This window comes from Triturus cristatus, chromosome 4_1, assembly GCF_964204655.1.
Source record: "Triturus cristatus chromosome 4_1, aTriCri1.1, whole genome shotgun sequence".
In the NCBI taxonomy this organism is placed as follows: Eukaryota; Metazoa; Chordata; class Amphibia; order Caudata; family Salamandridae; genus Triturus; species Triturus cristatus.
Genome location: NC_140585.1, coordinates 300,511,826 through 300,536,542, shown reverse-complemented (window position 1 = coordinate 300,536,542; position 24,717 = coordinate 300,511,826). Strand labels below are relative to the sequence as shown.

At 47.2% G+C, this 24,717-nt stretch overlaps 1 protein-coding gene across 4 annotated transcripts in view; it reads left to right on the top strand.

Moving 5' to 3' along the window:
• CECR2 (CECR2 histone acetyl-lysine reader) overlaps positions 1 to 24,717 on the top strand; it is a 646,890-nt gene that overhangs the window by 541,046 nt on the left and 81,127 nt on the right. For all 4 annotated transcript variants that reach the window (XM_085652176.1, XM_085652174.1, XM_085652177.1 and 1 more), the window contains one exon: positions 590 to 1,403. In XM_085652176.1, the coding sequence (XP_085508302.1) occupies positions 590 to 1,403 (814 nt within the window). The remainder of the gene's footprint in view (positions 1 to 589; positions 1,404 to 24,717) is intronic.

The following is a 24,717-nucleotide window of genomic DNA, read 5'->3' as shown; positions in this document are numbered from 1 at the left end:
GCTTCTGTCATACATCACTCATGCAAACGCGTATAGAATGACATGGCCGCCGCAGCAGCGCCTGCGCCACCGTGTTTTTCTATCAAAATACATTGGCAAAGCCTATAGGTCAAAGGCAAGACCTATTGGCTTTGCCACAAGACCACTTGGCTTTGCCAGTACTTATTTTACTTGGGTGCTGTAAATGTTTTTCCTATTGCACCTTGTTCCCTTTCTTCTTTATTGTTTCTAGAATCTCTATTTATTTGTGAAAGATCACCTTAGGCGTTCTTCTCAGAAGGCCCTTTGCTTTCTTCCTCTTAATCATTTAATTTATATCCTCCATTCTTTTTCTTTGGCTCACTGTTTGATTCTTCTCTTTACGGGTTCTATATGTGCTTGTTTTTTCCTTAGAGCCCCATTGCACATTTTCATCAACTATCTCTTGTTCTTCATCTACTCAGCTGATCCATAAATTTATTTTCATGAATGAGAATACGATTTCTTGGAATTGCTTCTTCTTCCATTATTCCTTCCTTGCACCCGGTGCTTCTTCCAAGCGGCACCCTTGACTTGTATTTTCCTTAATTATATATTTTTCTCTCTGCAGCCTCCAGATGGATTAAGCAATCAAACGGGACAAAGAATCTCAGGAGCAGAGAATAAGCAAACCTACATGGGACCAGATCACATGGCCTCCCATGGGCCACATCCAGGACCTGCCACACCTGTAATGCGTGTTCCTGCACCAGAGAATGGCATGTACCCTAGACCACAGTTCCCACAAGGATTTATTCCTCCAAGGCCCAATGGACAACAAATGAGGAATTCTGGTCCCGAGAACCCCCAGTTCCAGCCAACCCAGATGTACCCATCGCCTTATGGATACATGAATAGGGGTCCAACCCCCTTGTGGAATGGAGGGCGTGTTCCTGCAAACCATAACTCTTTGGGTCCAGTAGAGGAAAATGCTATGGGGCAAAACTCATCCCACCCACCTCATGCTTTTGGACCTGTGATGGACCCCAGCATGTCAAGACACCCTGTGCCTTCCAACCACTGGCCAGATCAGTCAAGTTTCCTACCTCATGTGGCTCAGCCACCCAGATACCTCCACCCGGCTACCAAGCCTAGTGTCCAGCGAATGGCACCCCCACCCTTCACTGGTCCTCAATCTTTGAGAGAACAGGGCGATTCTATGTTGGATAGCCCTGAGATGATTGCAATGCAGCAATTGACATCACGCGTGTGCCCACCCGGCATGCCATACCAACCACGTCAACCACCTCCACCACATCTTCCTGGACCCTTTCCTCAGCTTGCCCATGTGGCATCTATAAGTTTACATCCAGCAGCAACACAAACACTAGACATCCGGAATGTGCAGGGTACTGGAACCGGGACAGTAAAGGACATTGTAGGAGGTACAGTATTGAACGACTTATTTTAAAAATGGATATTAATGGGTTATGCTTAGCATTTTGGACTAAATAGCTCTTTAGACTAGAAAATCAGGTTCTCTGTGTTTATAGCTTGGCCTTTCCTGAGGAGTGATCATTTCAAAGTTTAATTGAGGAACAAAAATAACATTAAGGGGAAAATGTATTATTTGCCTTGTCCTTCAGAATCTCTGTATTTAATAGCAGATTACAAAGAAAACCTATATATATCCCAGTGCAGAAGTTGTGTTTTCCAAAAGCTATTTCCTTATATCACAAATTAAGCACAAAGCAAAGATATTCTTGTGACTACTTTTCTATTCACTGTTATTGGTTACTCTCTTTCGGAATACATTTCATTTTGTTTATTCAACTAACAAAACAATGTGGTTTGCTTGTTTTATTGATTTAGCTAAATCATTTTTGGACATTATTAGATGTGGCAAAAGAATATTGAGATTTGCTACTCCAAATGTTTTTTAATACTCTTCATTAGACCAACACATATATTACTGCATGGTGGTACTATTGCTTTAGGTAAACTATTTTTTATTGGACACTTCTAACCAAAGATTCATCACCTTAAAAATATCCTCAGGTGTCAGAGTGGATCCAAATAATTTTCTCAGCATTGCTCCAGCACAGCGGTAGGTGGTGCCATGTGGCAGAAGTGATGGAGCAAAGCCGCATATAAGTTCCACCCCTGCACGCAGACATCAGTTCCTTTCTTTCTGCACTCATCAACACTTACCTGGAGCAGAGCTTCCATTGATCTCAGTTTATCTGACAACTTATAAATTATGTCAGATTGTGTGCCAGGGACAATGTTGGCAGGATTAAAGCTGTGCCATGACTGCAGGAAGATGATGTTGGTGACTGACCCGCATGACATGTGCTTTGGGTCCATTCACAACTGGATGTCATGCAATAAATGTGTCCTCTTGCACTCAAAAGCGTTCTGAGAGCAGGGAGTGAAACTGTGTTCCCTAACATAAGAGGTTGTGGTCAAAACACAGATCTTGTGGGTCATTTGCTATCCCAGTCAAGGAGTTGGTCCCACACAATGTCCCGCTCCAGCTTAAGGTCTTGTAAGAAGTCAAAGAAGGCTAATTGGGACCCCCATCCTGCCATTTGAAAACAGACAAGAAGGCAGAGAGGCATGAATCAAAGGGTCTTGCCCCCACAAGTGTGTTGTGACTGTGATCTATTCCTGAAGTTGGTCCCAGCGTGCACTACGTTTTCTGGGCTATTATCAACCCTGCAGCGAATTGGGGCCTTCAAGGATGCTATGATGCAATTCTTTCAGATACTTCCTTTGGTGTGCCTGCAGATCCACAAGCGGTTAAAGTTTGACTTCCACTGATAGGCCCTCCCTTGGTGTCCCCTGACAACAAAATGCCCATTCCCAGGCCTGTTCTCACCTTTCATGGTTTCGCTCTAACCACAGGGTCCACGGCATTCCCTTAGATGCCGGCACGGACTACTGACCTAGGACCCAATTCTGATGTCGGTCTCCAATCCGCACACTGATGTCAGCTTGCATCAGGCCAAATCACAAAGGCTTACAGTCAATTTGCAACCAGATTCTAACCATCGACCTCTGCCTTAACGCCAGGACTGTCCGAGACTAGAGGCCTTATTATGCTCCACTCGGGGTATGAAAAATGTTCCACATGACACGGACTATGATGAGAAGACAGCCTCCTCACTATACTGATGATAGGCTATACATTGATTAACAAAAAGCAATTGGGCTGCATATACCCATAGAGACTGTGCTAGACTCACCACCTCAACCACCAAGAAAAGTCTCTTTCGCAGTAGTTGTGCGAAGGTCAGAAGAAGTACTTCACTTACAGGTGCCTACTGTTGAAACCACAGCAAATTTGTTAACTGAGAACCCTCAACCTGGTCCTTCTTTTGAGCCGCGTTTGCCATTCAACCATGGTCTTACAGGCCCCTTTATGACCCTTTAGTTCTAGCTGGGCTCTGACCCACTGGTCAGTGGTGGACCTATTGCCAGGCGACATAGGCTTGCCCCAGTGACTACGATTTTCTGAGCACACATACTATACTGGAAAGCATCGACAAGTGAATTCACTCCAAGCGCCTTTCCAACCAACTCTCCAAATAGAGGGGAAGCCTATTTATGTCTTTAGTTAGAGAATGTGATCTTCGGCTAGTGTAGCCTTAAGATCCTTGAACGCTGAGTGTCTTCTAGTCGGGTGCACAAATGCTTTAGGGGCTATAGCCAGTGAAATTTTGTAGGCTGTTCCAGACGACCTTAGGCCCTTGCTGGTTCCAACTATACATGATGGCCAGAACATGGCAAAGTATGTCTTTTGTCCTGGGTTGGATACCACAGACTATGGGCTGAGCTGCTGGCGTCAATGAAGTGCTTAGAAGACACACATGGACTCATTCAATTGGGTTTTCTAGGAATGTGAAGGTGTCCTTTCGGTACATGCTCTTTAACTGTAACAAATTGTTTGTGGAGAAGACTGATTTTGCTCTCAAGCAGTTCAAGGATAGTTAAGTCTCAGCACGATCCTTGTGACTATTATTTCCCACCGGACAATACCATTAATATTATAGTGTTTATTAATTTTTTTTTTTTTATAAACTACCAGAATTGTGACCCTTTTAAAAGAACCAACTTAAAGGGCCGAACCATGGTTACATTTATATAAATATCGATTGTGTGTCGGGAATCAAATCTCTGATGCGGTATCGGCCTTTCACCTGACTCCAGCTGGACCCCTCCATCCATGTGTGAAGCATTGCAGACTAAGTTTCCAAATCATCCATTAAGTGATTGGACATCCTAGCCATTTTCATTACGATTTCTTCTGTAGTTGCCCACAGCAGTAGATCTTTTTACCAGGAAACAATCATCTGTCTCCATGGCTTAAGCCACTAAATGGTGATCAACATTTCTCAAATCTAACAATGCCAATTTATATTGAATCCATGATTTCTTAAATGTAGGGATAACATTAAGTAAGCAATGCTTAATGGTCAGTTCGATAGCCAGACCCACAATATCACACAATTTATTAATCGTGATTTGCCAATACATACACCACTGATCACAATTTCACATCCTATGTAGAAGATCAGCTACCCCTTGCCAGATATGGGACACGTCCGACCTATCTGTATATATTATAGAGCATTTTGAGGGTGTCAAATGCGGTGGAGGAAATTAAAGTGTGGCAATTCAAACTGTGCTTTACTAGAAATCTGTTTGACGTGTACAAGTCTGATTCCATTCTGCATCTGTCCTCTGTGATCCCAGTTATCCTTCCCATATTTGGCTTACTGATATTGCCGTTCTCTGTTTCTCAGTCCTCCGCGCTTGATAAAATGGGTTATACTGCATAGTTAGAATGTTTCATCTCTTAACAGCTGAGTGAGGACCACAGACATGGTGGTTGGGGGGCTGTTAAGGAGTGACCAGGAAATCCACCTGGACCTCCCTCGCTGTCCTGAACAGTTGAGCCTAGTACAGGAAATGCCCCCTGCCTTAATCGAGCAGGAAGAAGCTCTCCTGTGCAGCATCCTTTCAGTAATCTCTTCTCCTAATTGGCTTCCCTATCACTCCACTGTGCAGCATGCTAGAGCTGCGTAGCAATATAATATATCTCCAAGTGAGAGAGCCCAAGATCACCCTTCACTTTGTCCATTTACGAATGGATAATTTAACCCTACTTCTTTTGCCAGGCCAAATTAGAGCATTGAGGAGAGTCTATCTCTTTAAAAGTAGAGTGCGGAATCTCGCATAGTATGTTTTTCAAATGATACAGACAGCGAAGCAGCAACACAATCTTCGCAAGTCAAACCCTCCCTATAATGGTTAAAGGGACGGTATTCCAGAAGGTAATCAACATTCACAGTCCAGTCCTTGTAGAATTCTGCCAATGCTGCTTACATATTGCAGTGTCTGTGTATGTGCCGCCTGTAATCTCAAGTTTCTAAACTGTTCCGTCTCTCATCTCATGGTCATAATTGGGTTTACATCTGAAGCAACCAGAGCAAACCTATTGAGTGCCCAATTAATACGCAGACAGTAAGCATCCCTAACTTTGCATAAAGGAGTTTCACCCAGCACTAAAAAAGTTTCTGCTGCACCTCAAACATATGGTCCCATCCCATGGTGTAGAATGTTTTATCTATCTCGTGCCACAAGGGCACCCTATATGTCCCTACCACGGGTGGAGTGCAGTACATTGGTAAATCATGGAATATTGTGTAGTGTAGTCATTCCTGGGATAAAACTGCACTGGTCATCATGTACTTGTGTACCTATCACAGGATGAAGTCAGTATAATAGAGGAAGTTTAGGGATTAATCTGTTGTACTAGTGTTGTACAGACCGCACCAGCACTCCTAACGTGTGCAGCAGAAGGCCAAGTACTTTTAAGGGTAGAGGTTGTAGCGTCAGCCGGAGCCCTTCTGTAGGAAGCATGCTCTGTATATTCTATACCAAAGTAAGGTATAGTGTGTACAGAGTCCAGTGAATCCCCAAAGGTATAGCAGAGGTTAAAGTAGATAACACCTTACTCTCTCTTGTAGTAGTGTGGTTGAGCCGTCGGGCTTATCAGGAGGGTAGTGTTAAGCATTTGTTATTCACACTCAGGCAAGAAATGTCACTCACTCAAAGGCTGAATCCAGACCAATTGTTTGTATAAAAAGTTAATATTTTGTTATTTTATTTCTAAACCGTAGATTTACTCACTAGCAGGCAAGTTGAACTCTTCATGCGATGTTACTTTTAACAATACAGTAAATACTGGATTCTTAGGAACATTCTGAATACTTTTTCCATGCAGAAAATGCTTTGTAAACTGTTAAAGGCATGTAATTACTTTTTGATTACTTCGAGATTACTTGTATAGTTTGGTATGAAACACTCCTAACCCATTTTACACCATTCATGACACTTGTAAGCAGGTTAACTCATGTGCAAGCAGTAGGTTTCTTTTTGTGCAGTACAAGGCAATTCCACACAAGAAGTTTCAGAGAAAACCCACCATTCAGTACTATGGAAAAAACGCAGTTTTAAGTTACAGGTGAGTAAAACTATTTTGTAATTTGAGTTTTGGGGAGTAGAACCACAGTTCCCCAAAGTTCAGGTTGGCATTTAAGTGACACCAGCAGCAGCGCTAGGGCGGCCGGGTGCAGAGTGCAGGGGGCCAATGTTAGCCAATGGGGCTAAGGGGCACTTTGATTGGGGACTGCTCACATGCAGGCCACTGGGTCTCAGGAGCCAAGCTCCTAGGGGTGAGATCAGGGCAAAGGGGGACTCAGGTTAGCACCAAGTCCACTCCACCAGCGGCACGGGGGCAGCCAGGTGCAGGGTGCTTAGTAGCTGTTGGGAGCCCAGTGCTTTTCAATGGAGGATGTCGGTCGCGAAAAGGGACTGCAGGCAGATGCCAGAAGACTGGACAATGGGAACCAGCAACCGCAGGATTAAGTTGAAAAGTTGCTGATCACCAGGAAAACCGTTGATGGGTCACTGCCGGTCACATGAGCTGCGGATACAGGGGTGTCCTTTCGTGTCTGGTTCTTCTCACCGGTCCCGGTTGGGGGGACCCTTCAGATTGAGCCTGCAGGCGTCGAGGTGAAAGTCGTGGGAGGTCACCCAACTTGGTACTCGGGTCAGGATTGCCGGGGAGACCTCGCTGGGTCGGTGGGCCACTCGGGCAGTGGGCATCGGGTGCAGTGTGTTGAGGACTCGCAGATCCAGCCAAATCTGGAGTCCTTGGGTTGGTGTTGGGCAAATCCAGTGTCTACGGGAGATAGGAATTCTTTGTGAAGGCAGGGCAGGTCTCTGGGATTCTTGGAGGCTGCTGGCTGCAGGACACACCTGGTTCAGCTCGCAGGGGTTCAGAGCAGGAGACAGGCCGTTAGGGCTGTGGCCAAAGAAGTTTTGTCATCGTCCTCTTCTACAGCATGGCTCTTCGATCCTCATTCTTGTCACTTTGAATCTAAAGAGGTGAGGTTCAGGGGTGCCCCTAAATACTAGATTTAGGGGTGTTACAGGGTTGCGCAGGTTGGGACCAATGGGTCCCTTCTTTGGGGTGTCTACTCTCCCTAGTATACCATCCTCCGGTGGCAGGGGGTCATAAGGCTCTTCCTGATTGGATGGGTCTCCCCATCTACAAGATGGTGGGGATAGAGATGTGTGCTTCATCTCACTTCCCCCACCTGAGTGGTGGGGTTGGCAAAGGTGGGCACACTTCCCTTCTTGGCTAGGTTTTTCCACCGGTTTTCATGCCCAAAATGGGGGTCAGAACCAGTGGAAGCCAGTTGCTGACAACCGTAAAAGGCAGGGGGTAGCTAACAAAGGTGACATGCCTTTGAAGCTCCGTCTGCGAGGAACCTGCCCATCCTGGGCGAGGAGTCATGACACCTCTGCCCAGTATGTGATTTGTTCCTGGACCCAGTGAGCGGAGGGCTCTCCATCCAGGGGTCCAGAAACCTGTCTGGTGGTGGCAGATGGCTGGGAGCCAGTCAGAAACCCCACCAGGGTTGGTCGTTTTTCAGGGGGCATCTCTAAGATGCCCTCTGTGTGCATTTTTAATTAAATCCAACACTGGCATCAGTGTGGGTTTAATGTGCAAACTTCCCAGACTTCAGTAAAGCCATAATGGAGCTGTGGAGTTTGTGTTCACAAACTCCTAGCCCATGTACTCAAAATGTCATCACTGCACTTAGAATGTCTGTGAATGGCACAGACACTGTAGGGGCATAGTGCTCATGCAGATATTCCATCACCTGTGGTATGGTGCACCCTGCCTTTAGGGCTGTAAGGCCTGCTAGAGGAGTGACTTACACATGCCACAAGCAGTGTAGGTAGGCATGGCACACAGGGATGTATGTCATGTCGACGCCTTGTTTTGGTCTGCACCAAAGCACCCAGTCTGCACTGGCAGGTTGGGTGTGCTAAGGTGAGGGGGTCTCTGAGGGTGGCATAATACATGCTGCAGCCGTCCGAGGCCCTTTCAGGTCACAAGGGCCTTGGTACCAGGGGTACCTTTCATAAGGGACTTGCATGTGGCCCAGAGGGGTGCCAATTGTGTGCAAAGATACAGCTTTGGGAAAGAACACAGGAGCTGGGGCCTGATTAGCACGGTCCCAGCACACACTCAGTCAAGTTGGCATCCAGTATCTCACAAAAAGTTAGGGTGTAACCATGCTAAAAGAGGCTTTCCTACACCTTCACACTAGCAGGGGCAGTTCTCCTCTACTACTTTTTTCTTGCCCTGCTGCAGCGAGTGCTAAGCTTCTTTAACTTGCCCTCTCAGGCTCTCGACTCGGTCTGTGGGAGGCAGGATACGACAATTACTTCCTGGCTGGAGATCCATCATGCCAGATAGATGGGTCTTGCAAATAATTAAAATGGGCCACACCCTGCTCTTCATTTCCTCTCTTCACTGCCTTCCCCCTCATCATAGCAACTGTATTTGGACCGATCAAGCATGAGACTGCTTTGAAGCGAGGAGACGGGTGCTATTCACTTTAATTGCTCATGCTAAAGGAATGAACCCTCAAGCCTATACTGGACCCGATTGATTATGGTCCTTTCTTGCTTCAGAGTGACTCCCCATACCTTCCATCCTCTGTATGCCTTCTATTTCTGATTATACCATCCTCTGTCTCATGCCTTTCTGCCGTAATATCATTGTTATTCTGTAAATAACTCATACTTTATTTCACATGTCCCAACCTCTCCTTTAAAGCTGTCGCCGCAACCTAACTGTACCAAACCTCCTACAGCATATCTATTTATCTCATCAAGTATTTGTCTGAAATCACATTGCCCCCACAAATAATCACACCTAACTGGTATTAATCTTAATCTACCACAAAGAAACTGACATACGTGCATGGAATGTATTTTTGAGAACATATTACTAATCCCAATAAACAGCCATACCACTGATTTAGCCACTAACCTTGGGTTCTAGAGTAGCATGCTCTGTGCAGTAGAATATTTAAGTGCCTCGTTGGGGGCAGTAAGCACTATACAAATGCAATCCCAATACAGTACAATAGCATTGGCAAGGGGGATGTGGATTCAGAACCTCCGCCAGGCTGTTAGATTTCCATCAGTGCACATGTTTACGCAACAATACTTCCTTGACAATATGTGCTGTAGGGATGAGCCATTTTGCTTGCTTGGTCCTGCAAGATTTTCTGGTCAAGTCCACGCCCCCTGACCCTCTATCTTTGGGATGGTGCTGCGGTATCTTCAGTTAAAGGTGAGTAATTTGTGGTAAAAGTATCCATCAGAACAACAAGTTGGGTAACTCTTTATGGTGGAAACTCCAACCGAAGTTTCCTCGTTGCCCTCCCACCTCTCCATTATGCTGCGGAGAATCCTTAACATTGTAATAAGTTTCCAAGTTAAATGTTGGCATACTGTCACCTAAGATTTGTTCAAAGCCCTCCACACTTGAGAGAGCAAAAATAATAAGGTAAGGAGCTGATGTGAGCAGAATGGTGGCACTCCTATTTGGTACTAGCAACACCATAATCTGCTATGTTGCAGAGAACTTTTTGGAAACACAAGCTCTAAACAATTTGGTTTTTGCATTGGGATTGTTCCTATTCAGCCCATAGTCGTTGGAAAGACAAATCTGCTTGACTAATGGCCACAGATTCCTTACCATAGAATTATCCCCAGGCGTCAAACTGGAGCTGGACTTTTTTTCATGAGCAGTACCACTGCGTGTCGGTATTTGATGATGTTGGGGTCGTCCGCGCTGGAAGGGGCGTATGTGCCTACATAGGCACCACCCATGTGCACTGTCTGTTTTTTGTTCTTTACGTTCTGTGCAATTCAGCTCCGATCTGGGAAGAGCTACCCCGTAGTCACTTTTTGAATACCTTTTTTCGATGTTTTATCAAAGTTGTTTTTGAGGTCTTACCTCCTGGTGTACCAGAAATGTCATCTAAGAGGAGGAGCCAAGATGGCGACCGGAGCAGACGCTTGAGCGCCCGGCTCCGTCGGCCCTTGGCCTCGGACTATTATCCTGATGCCCATCCTCGCCGATTCTCGAGGTGCAACGTGTGCGAAGACGCGCTGACCGCGCCGCCGCTTTCCCGGAGTCTCAGCCCGCCCGGATGCCGGAGTTCTGGGTGCTTTTGTTCTCTGCACTGGACCCCTGTGCCATGGTGGCCTTTGCCGGCCCCCTGGAAGCTCCGCAGTTACCGGACCCGCTAGCGCAAACCTGAGCCCCGCGGTCCCGATCTCACCTCGCACCACGGATCGTCGCCGGATGAGCCCGGGGAGGGACGGCCGGACACCTTCTGCACCCTGCGCCTGACGGGCTGAGCTGTGGGGTGGGCCCCGGTGCGGCGGGTCTCCTGCCCCGCTCTGAGGACCGCGCTGTGGGAGGCTGCTGACCCCCTTCTTCTATTGCCTAGCCGGCGGCAAAGAGAACCCGCGGGAAGAGAAGCGACTGTCGGCCTTCCCTGTTGCGGCGCAGACCTGAGGGGAATTGACTCCTTGCCACGACCCCCCCCCCCTGGCCATTACACCGTACAGCGGTAAAACATGGCGTTGATTGCCTGCTCGCGGCTGGGGGGTGATGCTCCGGTCTTGCCCGCTGCCCATTTCGCCCTCCCTCTTCCGGACACCAGCTCCACAGTGCCGTCCCGGATTGCTGCCGATGTGGGGGCCCAGCTTCCGCTGACATGCGGCTCCGTTCTGGCTGTCCTGCGGGACTTTCGACTACAAATGTGTGCTGGCCTGCAGGCGCTGAGTGAGCGGTTTGACTCCATACTGTCGGCTGCGGGTTGTGAGCGCTCTGTTTGTCATCAACAAGGCGTGGGTCTACCAGTGCTTTTGTCCTCTTGCGGGGACGCAACGGCGGTGTATGATTGTGCTACACTGGTGCCTGCATCCGGCGTTCCCGGCACCCAGGATCAACCGCTCTCCAGCTCAACTGCGGATACTTTGTTCCCCTGGTCATGGCTGCCTGCTTCATTGTTGCCTGCCTCACCGCGTCCGCAAGAGTATCCTGCTGAGCGATACCTGACAGCCTCGAGGAATCGTCCGCGGTGGCCTACTGCTTCTTTTCTGTGGAACTCCTGTACTCTACTTGCCAGGTCTGGATTTTATGTGGTGCAAAGAGGGACCTCAATAGATGGTCGGCGGCCATTTCGTGATCCTACTTCACCATCTTCTCACAAGCGGCCATCTTGTCTTTGTCTGCTCGGGATGCGGGGCCTTCATGTAGGGGCTGGCTTAATCCCAAGCCCGCGATCGGGCCAGGGCTAGAATGACTTATATCGCCATGGTTCATGGACGGGCTGGACTGGGACTGGAACTGTATGTATGTGTTGTGTGCACTCGTCGCGATTTGTCTTCCTTCGCTTAAATTGTTGTGCCACGTTATTTTCGCACGCAGTTTTTTGGCGTAGTGGGTTCTCAGTGTGTGGAGGCCATAGCTGGCTGATGGTTTGGGGCGCTCTGGTGTTCTGTGGGCTCCTCCCCACCTTCTTTTCTGTTTTCTTATTTTCTTTACTCTATTCCTACTTTCTCTCTTGTCTATATTTCGGGTTCATTGGGCGACAGGCACTATGCTGGGGGGGGGGCAGGCCGTAGCCTCCGCATTGGTGTAGGGTGGGGGGGGTAATACTCTGTTCTTAATTAGTTCTATGGGCCTTTTTCTTTTATGTCTCTGCGCTATACTTGCTTCGATTCGGGGTCCGGGTGTGGGGTGGATTGAGTGGGGGCGGCTCTGGAGGGGTGCGTAATTGCTCATGTGACTATCCTGTTATATCACTGCACCGCCTCACTGCTTGAGATTTTACTTCCATTGTTGTTTTAATGATGCTGCTGCTGTCCCGTGTGGTGAAGCTATCTGGCGGACTCGAATCTCTTTTGTTCTTATCCTTCACTGACTTTTTCCCTGATAAAATTACCTTAAAAACTTAAAATTAACCTTCACTTCTCCTTCCCCTGGTGTCAAGGATCTCTCCAGTATATAACTCATAACTCGTTGTTAATCTTGACCGTTGAAGCACAGGGGATGTAATGTTGGTATCAGTGCTTAACCGTATCGTGGCCGGCCTGACGGTTGTAGGCCCGTATTTGTTCTATTAAGATGCACGAATAAAGGTTTTTAAAAAAGAAAAAAAAAAAAAAGAAATGTCATCTAAGAATGCCAGTTTGAAGCCTTGTGGTGCCCACACCTTGTTTGCCTCTGGTGCCTCGAACGAAACAATGACACGAAGGCCTGACCGAACTGCCACGCCATGCATCTGAAGGCCTTGAGGGAGTGATCCCCCAAGCTTGTGGCGCTTCGACGTACAATGCTGCAATGCTCGAGGGCCTGTCAAGAGGAAGGTCCTGGGGACTGTTGCGGAGTCCGAGGCTATTGCATTCCAAGTCGTCAAGCCATTCAGATAAGTCTCGGTCCCATAAACAGTTGTCGAAGCAATCTTCGACTTCACTTTGTCTATCAGCTGAAGAGCTGAGGGAGCGTCACTCTTGCCTGGCTCTGCGGTTGAGCCATTTCCTGTGCCAGCTCCCTGCATTTCCATCAGATTTCCACAGATGGATCCGGCCCACCCGCAGCGCTATCCCCATTTACATCCCGGCATAGAGCCGGAGGGGTGTCGCCTGATGCAGGCTCCAGCGCCGACTGGAGCAATGCCTTCCAGGCTGGAGCCTAAGATCTTTTCTTATGGGTTAGGACTCTGGGAAGAATGGGAGGGTTTGCTGGACCTTGAAGAATACCAGCCTTATAAATCCTTGGACTGGTGTGAGGTTCTGGGTGAAGCCAGTGGACTGGGCACGTTTCCAGTTACTGGCATGCTTTCTTCCCCATACCGTAGCTACAGAGGAGGTAGCTTTGTTCACTATGGTGGTGCGAAGGGCAGCTGAGGTCCTGGACCTTAGTTTGCCCTTGGTGGCAGTCAAGACTGTCTTGACGGAAGTGCTTTAACTGGGAGTATCCGCTTCTCCCATTCAGCAAAGTACCTACTGATGTCCTGCTTGGGACCTGGTCCAAGCACAACACAGGGGCTCCTGTGAACAGGACAATTGCCTGCCATCTTCTCCAGGGGACCCCAAATTCCTCACAACACCCTACCCATGAGAACTTGGTGATCCAACCCTCCACTTTCCTTTAAGGACAGCAGGGCTATGGCCAGGTCTTTGGGCCTATTCATGGCTCTTTGTTACCCTGAATCTGCCTTTCACGGCCACAGAAGGGGTGTATAGCCGCATCCTTACCTGCCCAGCCACCACCACACGCAAGCTTTCCAGCCTTTGCGCGGACACAGTACCTACCGGCGCAGTGGATCGGTTAACCAGCGGTCAGGCCAGCCCACCACCCCTAGCAGCCGCTGCCTCCAAACCCACCTAGTATGCCCGTTTAACAACATGGGCACCCAGTGGATGGCAGGATTTGCCTTCACCTGCGCCCACTGGCAGTCCATAACATCGGGCAGTTGGGTTTTGCAGTTTGTCCGATGGAGCTACTCCCTCCCCTTCAAGGCTCCCCCTCCCTTCATTCCACCTACTTATGACAGGCTGACCTAGAACCAACATCTCTTCTCTGCCAGGGAATGAAGTTTCTTTTGCCCAAAGGAGCCATAGAGTGCCGACGCCAAAAGTGGGTTGTGGTAGTTATTCTTGCTACTTTCTGGTGCCCAAGAAGGAACTTTTCATGGATGCTGCATGGTGGTGAAACATTCAGACACAACATTTCTCTGCAAAATGTCTGTGATAAACTCCCACATACTACCCATATTAAAAATAAATTAAATAAAACAGTATTTAAAACTATCCATGCTTAAGACTCATACAAGGTCATCAGGGCTGGACAGAAATGTGTGTAGAAAGAGTTGGCTCCATTAGGGGGCCCCCTTAAAGGATGGGACCCTGGGCCAGGGCCCACTTTGCCCATGCCTTAAAATGTCTGAGAGCTCAGGCCTCCTGTGCGCCTTTCCACCCATACCACTCCTGCCCAGAGTTCTCAAGTAGATCAGGAAGGACCAGGCCAGAGTCATCCTTGGGACTCCAGATTGGGCACAGAGAGTCTGGTATTCTAAGCTGTTGAGCATGACAATCGGTCCTCTGACAAGGCTGTCCGTTTAGGAGGATCTTCTGTCGCAGCAGCAAAAGAGGGTTCTCCACCCAAGCCTGTCAAAGCTCCGCCTTCTTGGATGGAGATTGAGCAGACAGGTGACAGCTTTCGACTTTCCTCCCGAAGTCTGTGATGTTATCTTGGCAGGCAGGCGTCCCTCCTCCAAGATGGTTTATGCCTGCAGTTGGACAAAATTTGTGGCATGGTGTACAGAAAGGCAAATTGATCGCTTACTTGCCCCCCTTTCTCAGGTTCTCCTGTTCATCCTTTCCCTTACCCAGCAGGGCTCTGCTCTGGGCACTCTGAAGGGCTATATCTATGCCATTTTGGATTTTTTGCTGTTGCCTGATCAGCCACCCTTCTTTAAATTCCCTATTGTAAATAGGTTTCTGAAAGGTTTACAACATTTGTTTCCACCTTCTCCCTTTATTATGCCCCAGTGGGGCCTCACTCTCGTCCTTATGAGCGCTCCCTGTGAGCCACTGCACAATTTCCAAACAGACTCCTAACTATCAAGACAGCCTTCCAGGTGGCAATAACATCTGCCCGGAAGGTCAGTGAGCTTTAGGCCTTGCCCACCAAGCCCCCTTATCTTAACATCTACCCAAACAAACTGGTGCTACGTGCAAGAGCTTCCTTTGTTTTGAAAAGTGGTCACTCTGTTTCTCGTAGGCCAAACCATCACTCTGCCTACTTTTTATGCTCTGCCTCCTCCCTCCAAAGAAGAGGAGCGATTTCAACTTCTAGACTCATAAAGAGCATTCTCGTTCTACCTCGGTTGTACCAAGAGCCACAGGGGAGGACAACCAACTCTTCATGCGGCACGGCGGAGCGAACATAGAACAGAAGAGAACCATCTCACAATGGATCGTACTGTAGCAAAATCTGCTACGCATTGGCTAAAGAGCAACCTCCTGAGTGTTTTGCGTGCTCATTCCACCAGAGCTAAAGCTGCAACCACTGCGTTAGCTTGCTGAGTGATTCTTGGGGATAATTATAAGGTAAGTAATCTGCAGCTAGATGGTCTCTACCAGATACGGCATTATGGAAGGTAAGTAACTGGTTTGTTTAGTCTACTAGATGTCTGGCAATACATTTTAAATCTAGAGCAAGTTGCCTTCCCTGTTAACGTTTTTGTCCTTGTAGTAGTAATGTAAGTTTATTTACGTTTTTTTTTGGTTGAATATTTGAAATATTGATATGAAGAGCCTGCACCATTAAATGAATAAAATACATTATCAGATATGAAACAAACATCTTTTCTGATAGTTACTTTATTGCTTGTCTCCTAGATAAAATATTAGAATTATAGCAAGCCATCTCTACTTACCAATGAATAGTCTTGTAGTGAAGATCGCTATCTACCTATGTACAACGCTAAGTTAGCATAACCGCGTTAAATGTTAGAAAGCCATCTTGCCGCGTTTGCTGCTTTTGCACACGACACTGTAGTCACATGTTATTAATTGAGAAATGCTTACTCGACTTTGCTTCACATGAGAACTGTCTGTTAACATCCTAAACAGTGAGCAGCGACCTTGGTCTGTACACAGTGTAAAAGAAACAGTCTGGGTCGCTAGACGGTGCATGTTGTTGAGTTCAGGTTGATCGGCCCACTAGTTTAGCCATAACACGCGCACGCAGCTGCAAATACCTGAAAGTAGAGTGCTTTTAATATTGCAGTGTTACATGTTTTTCATTACATTCGGAAGAAGAGCGTTCCTAGGAGCAGAGCATAGCTGATCCTGTGATGTGAACTCTGAGCTGATCTTTACGGTATGGGGTTCCCCATTCAAGCCTAGAGACCTTTTATTAGTCTAATAATACTATTAGTGTGTTAGAGAAAGGAAGGTGGCCTAGAGCCACTGTCATTTTAGTATGATTACTCCTTTCATTTTCTATGGTATTGTAACTATGCTGATGGTTTTGATTTTAATCGTTTGTCTGCTAATGTTAGCCAAACTGCTGCATCTTAGGACACGAGGTTTATAAAATAAACTCTTTAAACTTTTACCGTGTCTCTGTTTACTCTGTTGTGGACTGGTACGAGAATAAATACGAAAAGGTGTTTCTGATTCCCACCATTCCTGAGAAATATACTAAGTCGCTTGTTCTGGGTTGTCTATACATTGGGACCGCCGAGTTAAACCTCTGATAATGAATGGGACACTGATGCTGGCCGGATGAGGGGTTCTGGGTTCTGAGGTGAGTTTTTGGTACACCGCAATTCACTGAAGGCCTGGGTTCCTGCGCATAAGCAGAATCCCTGCAACATGGCGCACCTAACGTTTGGTCTATCGATTTGAGACGCCTTAGTAGTACTTGTATTAGTCCACAACACCCTCACTCTTGTTTCCGGATAACGGGAGTGACGGTTTAACCTACCTGTGTTTCGACTAAATAGGTTCCTTCAAGCTTGATCATTAAAAAGGTTATTTAATTTGAACCCTAGTGCTACTGATATATTATAGATTTACTGTTAGTGTCCTAATGGCGGTCGATATTCCGGCTCATAGCCGGGCACCCCTGAAACGTCATTTGGCACAGTATGGGGTGCCGGACGATGGTATTGCTGTAAGTGCCGATGCGTTGTTTCCGTTTGAGTTGTTCTACTCTTGGGTTACTTTGGGTTACTTTGCCGGCAGTGAGTGAAGACGATGATACGTTCCACACCTATACTGCCACGGCGCTACCAGCCAACTGTACGCCATATAGGACTCAGGAAATTCCTATTTCTGCCTGGCAGCATAGCATTTGGTTTAATGGCGCCCTTCCCCATGCGGTTATACCGGCAAGAATGGGCCCTTTGTCAATTGCAGGGGCCACATGGCCGGTATTAGCATGATATACGCCTCATCCCCACTACCTACAGGTGACGGTGGCTGAGTTGCGTGTACTGCACACTGCCCTTATTACAGTACATAGGGCTTTAGTGCAGTACGTGTCACGCAACGTGCAGGTGGTCGCTACTGCTGTTGCGGGACAACCGACGGACCACCACGCGGTGGTTATTAGTCCTTTTATGGTCAATTCGGTTGTAGGCAAGCGACCCCAAAATAGGGATGATTTCCCTTATTGGCTTGCTGAGAAATTTGATCAGATAGAAGCGGTTTATCCGCGTACGACTCCTGTGGAGAAACACAGGATCCTTACCATCGCTTTGCCTAAAGACTTAGTCCCAGATATGGCCGATTGTGAAAACTGGGGTAAGGTCTTTGCAGCGACATATTCGAAGTGCTTTAGCACTCCGTCTCTGTCGGTACTGCCCTCCGTGATTAAACGTGTTCAAGAGAATCATGGTGCGGAGGCTGCTATTGAATTGGGAATGCGGCTTGTCGGTGTGTTCGATGTGGTTGCTACCATGATTATGGGCAACCTCAAAGGAGATGCTATGCAATTCCAAGTGCTTAATAAATTAGAGACAGTGAATGAAGACGACAAGCCAAGGGAATTCGCGAAAATTATCGCGAACGCCTATAGACAAGTTGGTCGTAGTGCCTTAGGTGTTAAACCAACTGTGAAGAATCCTGAATTGATACAGCAAACAAAGGCAAACTCATCTGGTAAGGACGAACGCCCTAATTTTCCAAAACAAAGATGGAGGGCAAAAAAACAGGAGAAGCAGCAACAGAAACAGGGGTCTCGTCCTGCTTCTCCAGTACAGTCAAGTAGTGAACGCATTTTTGATCTGCGTGATCGTGCTACTATTAAGTCACCTGATCGATTTCAGGTTTCTGACCAACGTTCTCCTCGTTTTTCACACGAAACATCGGCTTCGCAGTCCGGTGGCGGAGGCGGTGGCAAAAGTCGGGGTGCCCCACAAGCACTTGAGCAATCCCGACAGACTGACGGCAAAGGCAAGCAAGAAGACTCTGCACGTCAAAGACCCCCGTTTCAGAAGAAGAAAGTTGCTGCACTGACAGCGAGGTATGCCTCAGATGGTACGGATGCAGCTTCAGAACCTGACATGGGCGCTAACGCTGCTAGATAGCGCGGCGGAAGTTACAGTAGTGCGACAAGCACTGCGTCCATATCTGGTGGCGACAGCAACTGATATATTTGTGAATATTGAAACTGCTGCCACTCTGGTGTCTCCCCCTTATAGACTGTATAATATAGTCATTCAAATTGAAGGTGACATACAACGTACATTTCAAGGGGTTTTTTGGGATAATCTGACCACTACCTATGATATTCTGTCGGCGGAGGCAGATTGGCCCCCGGCTTTCGTTTTAGATGCTCCTAGAGGGGAGGAAGTAATCCTCCCGTCCTTTGCGCACACAGTGCCTAAGGTCCTAGCTAAAAAGTCCGCCGGGGAATGGGCTCCGGTGCAAGCGCCTGCGTTGTATCGAAATCAAGTTGGCTGGGATAAATTGTCTCCCGGCCATGAGATTCCGTTGCTGACAACGCCCCAACCTCAAACCCAATACCCCATGCGTCGTGAAGGCAGACCTCACGTCGCGCCGATCCTTGAACAATTGGAATATCGGGGAGTAATCGAAACATGTGTGTCACCTATGAATAATCCCTTGTTTACAGTGACGAAGCCTGACGGGTCGTACCGCCTAATTTTGGATTACCAGCACCTTAACTCTCATTGCCGGACCTGTGCAGTACAGAACACCCACAGTTCGGCTCTCGTCGATAGTCTCGTGAGAAAAAGGTTTAAAACCACACTTGACATTTCCAATGGCTTTTACAGCCATAACCTGTCCTCTCTTAGTAGTGAGTGGACGGCGTTCACCTCTGGTGGCAAACAAAAACAATTCAAGAGATTACCAATGGGCTATAAGAACAGCCCAGGAGTCTTTGCCGCTCGCGTGGTCTCCCTCTTGGAGGGTATAGACCCTGATGCGTACTCGTATGTGGATGACCTCTATCTCACAGATGACGAGTTGGACCCGCATCTCCGTCGCGTTGATCGCACTATTGTTTTGTTTGCAGACTTCGGTTACAAATTCAATTTTGCGAAGTCACACATTGCCGAATATACAGTGTTGTTCTTGGGGTACAAACTCAACAATGAAGGTCGAGGATTGGCTCCGCACTTTCTAGAGAAGTGCGCATGCCTCCGTGCTCCTACTTCACTGAAGAAATTACAATTCCCTGCTGGGTTTTCTGAATTTCGGTCGAACTTATATCCCGGATTTTGCCCAGCGTATCGAGCCGCTTTATGCCTTGGTACAACCTACTTTTTCCAAATCTTGTTGGCTGCCTGAGCATTCAGCTATTTTGCAGTTATTGCAAGCTGATCTTCTTGCTTCTAAGTACTTACTGACACGTGATAACCACACTAACCTGGTCATAAGAATAGTGCCCGGCGCAGTTGGTTTTACATACTTAACGTTCAATGAGGGCGACACCGTCCCCATTGCTTACAAATCTCACTTGTACACTTCAGCTGAACTGCATTTTTCTGCTGTTGAGAAGGTTCTGACAGCAGTGCAGATGGCGATTCTGAAAGAACGAGCGCTGTCGCAAGGAAAACGCATGTTGGTGGTGACACCGTATCCTGCCCTTGAGGCGGTGACAAAAGCGAGTGTACCAAATTCTAAAGCTTTGCATCCAAGGTGGATACAGTGGGCCACTTCCTTGACTCCGCCGGACGTCACTTTTATCTTTGACGCGGCGCTACAGACTCAGGAGTTTTTGCAGTATGAATTCGTTCATCCGGCTCCTCTGTCCTTGCGCCCTCTCGAGGATTACCATTGTGTCATATACACTGACGGATCTGCGCAACCCGCAACTGGATCAAAGCACGCCTATTCAGCGGCTTGTGCAATTGTAGTCGGTACTTTTGTAAATGGAGAATTCCAGTCTGATGTCGTGCATACGCAGTCATTGGGTGACTGTAAAGCTCAGTTGGCGGAGCTTTGTGCTGTGGTGCTTGCGCTGGAGTTTGCTGATCCCCGAGTCACTACACTTATAGTGAGTGACTCCTTTTAATGTGTTCAATCTTGCAACGACAATCTACATTTTTGGTCTCAGAACGACTACCATGATTCCAAAGGTAGCACTATTAAGCATAAACTGCTTTGGGTTCGAGTGGCAGATCTTAAAGACAGTCTGCCTCTCGTGAATGTAATTCACACTCTTGGTCACCAACGCGTTGGTGTCCATGCTGTCGGCAACAGCCTGGCTGACGAGGCAGCAAAAACAGCAGTGGCAACATACTTAGTAGCTGCAGTTACAAGATCCAAAAGTAAGATCGATGATGACATCTTGGCAGCTATTGCTGCTACAGAACAGGGAACGAAGCCACCAAGAGGTTTCCCTGCTCGTTACCATTATCGCTTAAGTCCTGATAAAGTCCCATTAGTAAGGATTAATGACGTTGGTGACAGATTGATTCCCAACGCGGACTGCAGACCTTCTTTGATATTAGCGGCCCACGAGGGCATGGCGTCCGCGCATGCCTGCGTTGCGACTACTGTATCTCTGCTACAACGACGTTACTGATGGTGCGGTTTGTACAAACAGGTCAGAGCTTATGTTCTTAATTGCGACATTTGCCAGCAGATTAAACCTTCAACTGCGGCGTGCCCACCGCAAACTCAGTTGTACATATCTAGTAAACCATTGGGTTGTGTTTATTTAATCACTGCGGTCCTTTTACCTCTGATACTGCGTACAAATACATCTTGGTTGCAGTTGATTCGTGCACACGTTTTCTGTGGGTATGGCCACAAAGGAGTGCTGATTCTCGCACTGTCATAAAAGATTTGCGTGTCTTTGTTGGGAGTTTTGCATGTGGTACCTTTCATTCTGATCAGGGCCCGGCGTTAGCCTCTAAGGCGTACAAAGAGGCCATGAGAAATTTGGGGGTCCAAGTCAAATTTTCGTCTCCATACCGGCCTGAGGGCAATAGTGTAGTGGAGCGGATGAACCGTGACTTAAAGCAATCTTTGACAGCCAGAGTTTTGGGTACTGGCCGGAACTGGCTGGCCCACTTGTATGACGTGCAACGTGCACTTAATAATCTCCCTAGAAGGTCTCTGAGTGGGCGGACCCCATAATGGTGTTCGAATGTTTGTTCCAGACCTTGATGGTCTAGACATGGCGGCGTCGGCCGCACCCTTTGACGTAGATGAACACTGTGCTGTATTGCAGACTCTTCAAGAAGCCAGAAACAGTCTAGCGAAGGAACACGTACCCTCCTCGTCTGTAGCTGAACTTCAGATTCCGGTAGTCGGCTGGCTACCTCGTGTTGGTGATCTGGTCCGTGAGAAGGTGGAGAACAAGGAGTTCGGCCCCTCTTATCGTGCACCGGTTCCAGTGCTTGGAGTGCAGGGTACTAGAACAGTCATTTTACCTCCACTTCCTGGTCGAAAGGATAACGGGTACATTTCGATTGACAATGTCAAACTACGAGTGGCGGATTCTTCTTAGTATGACTCCGGCGGTTTCCTGCCCTTCGATGCTGAGAACTTCTGTTGTGGCCCGAGCTTCTGACAGTGCCTGATGTTGCCATCGAGATACATGCCGTTACTGGTCCCTTGTTGCCACAAACACCTAGTGGTGTGCTTGAAGAAGTTGAGTATGCTTATCCTGCGGATGTTACCTTGCCTGTTTTACAATCCACCACAGTTGCCCTCTCACAAGACTCTTTTGATTCTCGTTCAATGACTTCCATTGCCCCGTCCAAGGTTTCGATTTTTGTGGCTTGGTTCAAAAGACATTTTTTAATACCCCCTTGGACTTACATTTGGCTGGTGCTCATATGTGTTTTTTTGTTTATGTCCATTGGCTTTGTGGTAGTGTTTTTTAGACTTATCAATGGACACTACCTGAATGAACGTTCCACGATTCGACTAATTAATGGAACTTTGGCCCCCCACTCCTCATCACACATTATGAAGAGGGACCAGACTTTTGTGAACATTACTGCCTGGCCTGTACGTTATGGGATCGCTTGGGATGCCGTTAAATTTCAAATTCATGGCCCCACTGAAGTGATTAATGTGCCTAATGTATTTCGTGTTTCTATGGGTGATGTCGTTAAGCAGAACATTCACTCAGATGATTGGGATGTTCAAGCCATAAAAGCACTGTTTTCTGATTTGAAATATTATGCTGCATTTGATGCTGAGGATTTGTATTTAGACACTGCTAATTATGATGAGCAATTTTGTGATCAACATTATGGCACGCATTTCCTACACAAAGCAAATACGTTTAGAAATTTTGTAAATTATACACAATGGGAACACTGCCCCGCCCCTAGGATGGGCAGCTCTGCCACGTTAGTGGAAAAGTTCACTTATTTTTCTGATTTTAGTGTGTCCAATCCGGCCTCCTTTTATTTTAAAGTTGCGCCTGAGTCTGCTTCTAAAGTTAGACTGACACACACCAAATTATTGTTTTCCAAGTCCTTTATGGACGAGTTGGCAATTGGCGGGTATGATCTGTGGAAAGCTACAGTCGATCTTAAATCGGTTTGGGGCTCCAAACGATGGCAAGTACAGGGAACAGAAGCTTTGCATCGTGCCTGTCTTATCCCGAATCATATGTTATTTTTAAATTCCTCGATTTTTCAGACAACCTGTTTTGGATTGGCTATGACTAAAAAATTAAATTCTCCCTCCATGCCGGGTCTGGGTGCTTATCCCAATTGGGGTAATCATATGGATCTATCCCTTGCTATGTTTCCTACAATATTTCTGAATTGAATCCGGAAGGGTGGTTGGTGTGGCAAATGAGTTCGGACTCCTGTCAACATAGGTTTCTGGATTTAAAGCAGGGGTATACACAGGTCCGTGTGGACCCCTGTTTTGAATCTTCTCACACTGTAACTACCTACTCAGTAGGAAAGTTATGCCAGTCTTGGCTGCAACATTCCACTTTAGCGTCTGTTAAACTCCATTTAGCACGATTGAATGACAAAATAGATTTGAATGATTTTGTTAAGGGTCCTGCAGTTGGCAGGCCCAAACGATGGGTGTATGCTGTTTATAACGAAGTTTGGAAGTTATCACAAATTGAGGCTGCATCCAGATTACGTGCTATTGATCAAGCCAATATGGAAAAAGTGTTGGCTGTAATAGATAATAGTATTAACACCCTATCTTCTAGAATTTATACCTTAGATAATATTGTATCATCTGTGGTAGACATTGTGCAGGATGATTTGTCTGTATTGTATCATGGTCAAAATCAGTTGCGTTCTATTATGCAGTTTGCATGGACGTTGCAAACTTTAAAGGCAGGGAAAGTCCCTTGGGATTACATGAATACTTCATCTTTGTTCCTTCCTTTTAATTTAACTGCGAAACAGAAATTCATGTCCATGAAAGACGCTACATATTCATTGCTACACATTGAAAAATTAGAACCTTTGCCTTTCTCTGTTGCCGAATTGAATTCTGCTGTGTGGCTAGTACATGGGTTGATCACATTACCGTTTCCCCTGTTTAAGTTTAGTTCGTGCATGAAACATTATGCTCTAGGCAGATACGAACAATTGGGTACTGCCTTCTTGCATGAAGTCTGGTCGCTCCCTTTCACATACAGATGTGTGAGGGACAGCAAGGAGGTTTACTTGAAAGGTGAAGAGTGCACTTCCACTCCGCATCACTCTGTTGTGTGTAGGCACATTCAATTGCATGGTGCATGTAATGTGCATGCCCCTAATTTAGCTTGCGTCCTGAAAGGGAGTCCTGTGCCAGTTATTACTCCATCTTTTACGCTGCTTGCTAACGGTAGTTATTTGCTGTTAAATAATGAAGCTTGCTGTGGGATGTTAGTGGGAATTCCCTACATAGTGACTATCACAGAGAGTAGTTTGCTGTAATAACGTCCTGTTCCCACCCCCGCATGGCCGGCTGGATGTATCCATCTGGCCTTCCATTCCAACCTTGAAAGCAGAGTTCAACAAGATGAGCAGAATGAGGGCTCTATTGTCTCAAAAAGAAGTCGCGGTGGGGGGATTGGGGGGGAAGGGGGGGGGGAGTTGGGGTTGATTGTTACATTGGATGTGCAGCCTAAGGACATAGCGCCGGCAGGGTGGTTAGGCCGAATCTTTTGAGTGCCGGACCGGCACGGGACTGTTAGTACCCGGGTGGCACATACGGGAGGTTTCCGGGGCACTACTCATGGGCCGACGTCCCCCCCTTATGTTAGTTCTCTGTATCTTTCCTATAGCGAGTGTTGGGGTGGGGGAGACTCGCCCTTATTAGGTGCGGCTGAGAGTC